The sequence below is a fragment of the Wolffia australiana genome, chromosome 19 (genome assembly GCF_029677425.1).
Source record: "Wolffia australiana isolate 7733 chromosome 19, ASM2967742v1".
NCBI classification, from domain to species: domain Eukaryota; kingdom Viridiplantae; phylum Streptophyta; class Magnoliopsida; order Alismatales; family Araceae; genus Wolffia; species Wolffia australiana.
Genome location: NC_135853.1, coordinates 1,068,543 through 1,072,104, shown reverse-complemented (window position 1 = coordinate 1,072,104; position 3,562 = coordinate 1,068,543). Strand labels below are relative to the sequence as shown.

General features: G+C 42.3%; 1 protein-coding gene across 1 annotated transcript; it reads left to right on the top strand.

Moving 5' to 3' along the window:
* The first annotated feature begins 599 nt into the window (after positions 1-599).
* LOC144715811 (PRA1 family protein A1-like) lies at positions 600-2,695 on the top strand. Its single transcript, XM_078590816.1, has 7 exons — positions 600-859; positions 1,254-1,294; positions 1,387-1,465; positions 1,832-1,918; positions 1,995-2,083; positions 2,169-2,240; positions 2,339-2,695. Exons 1-7 carry the CDS (start codon positions 702-704, stop codon positions 2,440-2,442), a joined length of 630 nt encoding a protein of 209 aa, XP_078446942.1. The 5' UTR covers positions 600-701; the 3' UTR covers positions 2,443-2,695.
* Positions 2,696-3,562: the final 867 nt, after the last annotated feature.

The following is a 3,562-nucleotide window of genomic DNA, read 5'->3' as shown; positions in this document are numbered from 1 at the left end:
CCCTACCAGAATGACCTCCTCAACTCAAAAATCTATTTTTATACTTATGCTAATTAGTAAAAATTACAATTTACCCAATCAGTATTTATTTTTTATCCATAAATGTAGGCTTGATTTGAGTGATCCAATCATAAAAATAAAAAAAGGAGGTCAAGACGAGCAAATCCATAAAAAATGACCTCAATCTGACTTCAGGATCAAAAGTTATTAATAAACGAAAATTGGCCAATCTGAGCCATTGGATCGATTTTCATTAATTTAATTTAATTTTTCATTTAGAGAAGAGAGAGAGATAGAGAAGAGAGAGATTAGAGAGAGAGGAGAGAGATAAGAGAGAAATAAGAGAGAGAAGAGAGATATTAGAGAGAGAGAGGAGAGAGATAAGAGAGAAAGAAGAGAGAGAAGAGAGAGAGAAGAGAGAGAGAGATAAAGATAGAGAAGAGAGAGAGACAGAGAGAGAGAAGAGAGAGAGATGATGATAGCGGGCCATCCAAATTGGGCTTTATCCAGTTAGTGAGTGGGCACGTGGAAGGTGGCCCGTGGGCCTCAGCCCCGAAGAAGGACCCTCAAAACATTTTAAATGGCCGATGAACCTTTCCTTACGAGGACAAACGAAATATTTTGGCCTTCTTCTTCTTCGGTTCTTCCTCGGGTAGGCCGCGGAGAGAAGGAACGAGAAGCGGCGAAGAGAATTGCCAACGATGGATTGGGGAAACGTGACGACGGAGGACCTCGTGGATGCTCTTCAGGAGGTGGATTGGACGTCGCCACCTCGGCCCGTTTCTGAATTCTTTCATCGTTTCACTTTCCCTCGATCTTACGCCAAGTGGAACAGTCGCGTGAAATGTAATCTCTACTAGTAAGATTTTCTCCACCGGATGATCAAAACACATTTTTTCAATTTTTTTTTAAGATATTTATATGACTCGTATTCGATGGATCGTGCACTGATATCGATCGTCTCTCCATGGAATTGTGGTCGTCGGGCGATGCTCAAAATGTTTAGATGTACTTGAAATATGCGGATTGATCGAAATATTTTCTGTCCGACATTTTTCAATATTTTCTTCGAGTGCAGTTTGACGGGGGTCGTCTTCTTCCTGTAATTTCAACGAGATGTGGTTTTTCGTCTGTTTCTGCAATTACCTGCGATCAATTTTATCGTCCTCTCTGTATGGGAATTCAATTTTAGAATTATGACATTTATGATAAGAGATCTTTATAGTGCTTGAGTTTTTCCTTTTTTTTTGCAGTTACCGGACAAATTACTTCATCATGATTGTGTTCATCCTTGGTCAGTGAGTGTATATATCTCAGAAATGATTAATTTATTTATTGATGCTATGTTGCACTCCATGGAAATGAACATGATATTTCCTTTGATAGGTATGGGATTTCTTCGCAAACCATTAGCTATACTTGCAGCCATCTTGACGGGATTCAGCATTGCGTTTCTGAATGACAGGTGAGAATCCTCACCCGACGCAATATTGAGGGTATCATTTCTCTCATATTTTTCTTCTTTTCTTCTTCTTTCTAAATCCCAATCCGGTTTCATCGGTGTGGGAAATGGGATTGATGTATTTTCTTTATTCAAAGAAAGATCTGTTGTTATTCAAGGGCTGATCATTCCTGCTTAGGAATTCATGAGCATATTTTCTTTCTTAGCATTAGCTAATGGTTTTTGCTAGTGTATCGTTTAATATTTTCTAACGATTTTTATGAGCATCTCTTCACTTTGGGGACTCCTTTTGTGGATTGATAGCCTATCTTTTCTCGGCCTTCAGATTTATTGTTTGCTTCATCGATTTCCTGTGTTCTTGAAGCTCAGCTTTGCAGTCACATTCAACGAAAGGGTAACTAGGGCTGTAAGGCAAATTTCTCCACACTTAGCTGCAAAGCTGAGACCACCTGTTGCGTGAGTAGATTTAGATATTCCTTTCGTTTATATTCACCCTTTGTTGGAAAACAATAGCTGAGGCCATGAAATACAGGCCTGTCATTCGTGGAAGGCAATCTGTGAAAAGATCAATTCATATTTGTGGCCAGCCGCGGTGGATATTTGTGCTGATATTCTCTGTGGGTATAACCTTCATCAACAATCTATTTTCTGAATTTTATTGAAAGAATAACCGAATGATTAACTTGTATTCAACGCTTATTTTCAGCGAGCTGCATCTTGTGGATCACCTCCTGCAGGTTGTTGACTGTCTTGCTTTCGCTTCTGATTGGCCTAATTGGTAATTGTGGAACTTACTCTCTCCAGCATCTACTTTTGCTTAATTATACATAATATAATTGAATTTTGATTGTTCCAACTCTTTTACAATATCTGCAGCGATGTTGTTCCACGCTAGTTTTAGAACACCAAATCTCAAAGCGCGCTTGAACACTTTCCGGGAGGAGTTTCGTGCAGTATGGCGCAACTACAGTGAGCTCTAAAGCCCGTTTCATCATCGATTGATGCATTACATAAAATGCCTCCCTAATATTTCTTTCATGTACCTATCATTTTTATATCTTGGGCTTTGGGATATGATATTAAGCTCAATTTTTCATTATGTTCTCCATCACCCCTCTGGCTTCATAAAATTTGGCTACACCTAATGGTGCTGATTAGGGACATATGTATTATGGAATGGCTGCTTCAATTTTCTGATAAGGGATTGGCGAAAAGTTCTCATAACATTCATCCGTCGACCTTGTTCTCCAACTTTGAAGGCCTTTCTCTGCTGAGTATCAAAGATTTGTAATAATTTGCCGTGGCTAATACCACCATTTTGATGACTAATCAAAACTCTGAGACTTGGGGGGCCATTTTCGAAAGGTTTTGATGTCTCATTTTCACGTTGAGTCTGTGCAATCATAACTAGGCTTTGACATTTTGGACTGAAGACCGGTTGGACCGAACCGAACATGGACCGCGGGTCCACCATTTTAGGGTGGACTGGTTTGTCGGTCGGGTCTGATCCGAGGGTCAAAGCGGACTGGGACTGGATTGAAAAAAAATATCATCCAATATTTCCCCCTCCCCCACAGATCGTGTTCCCCTCTCCCCCACCCCTGCCTGGTTGTGTACCCCTCCTCTCTCTCCCTCTGGCTCCCTTGCTTTCTCTCTCCCTCTGTCTCTCGCTTTCTCTCGTGCTCTTTCTCGCACGCTCTCTCCCTCTCATGCCCGTTCTCTCTCTCTCTCTCCCGTTCTCTCTCTCTCTCTCTCTCTCTCTCTCTCTCTCTCTCGTTCCCTCTCTGTCGCACGCTCTCTCTCTCCCGTTCTCTCTCTCTCTCTCTCTCGTTCCCTCTCTGTCACAGGCTCTCTCTCTCTCCGCTCTCTCTCTCTCTCTCTCTCTCTCTCTCTCTCTCTCTCTCTCTCGCTCCCTCTCTCTCGCACGCTCTCTCTCCCGCTCTCTCTCTCTCTCTCTCTCTCTCTCTCGTTCCCTCTCTGTCACAGGCTCTCTCCCTCTCTCTGCTCTCTCTCTCTCTCTCTCTCTCTCTTTCTCCCGTTCACTCTCTGTCGCACGTTCTCTCTCCCATTCTCTCTCTCTCTCTCTCTAGGGAACGGCAA

Excerpts from the sequence above, each read along its gene's own strand:
- LOC144715811 (XM_078590816.1), top strand. The coding sequence starts at position 702 with ATGGATTGGGGAAACGTGACGACGGAGGACCTCGTGGATGCTCTTCAG. Across the intron at positions 1,295-1,386 it reads CATGATTGTGTTCATCCTTG|GTATGGGATTTCTTCGCAAA; the intron begins GTCAGTGAGTGT and ends TTCCTTTGATAG. Across the intron at positions 2,084-2,168 it reads TGTGCTGATATTCTCTGTGG|CGAGCTGCATCTTGTGGATC; the intron begins GTATAACCTTCA and ends GCTTATTTTCAG.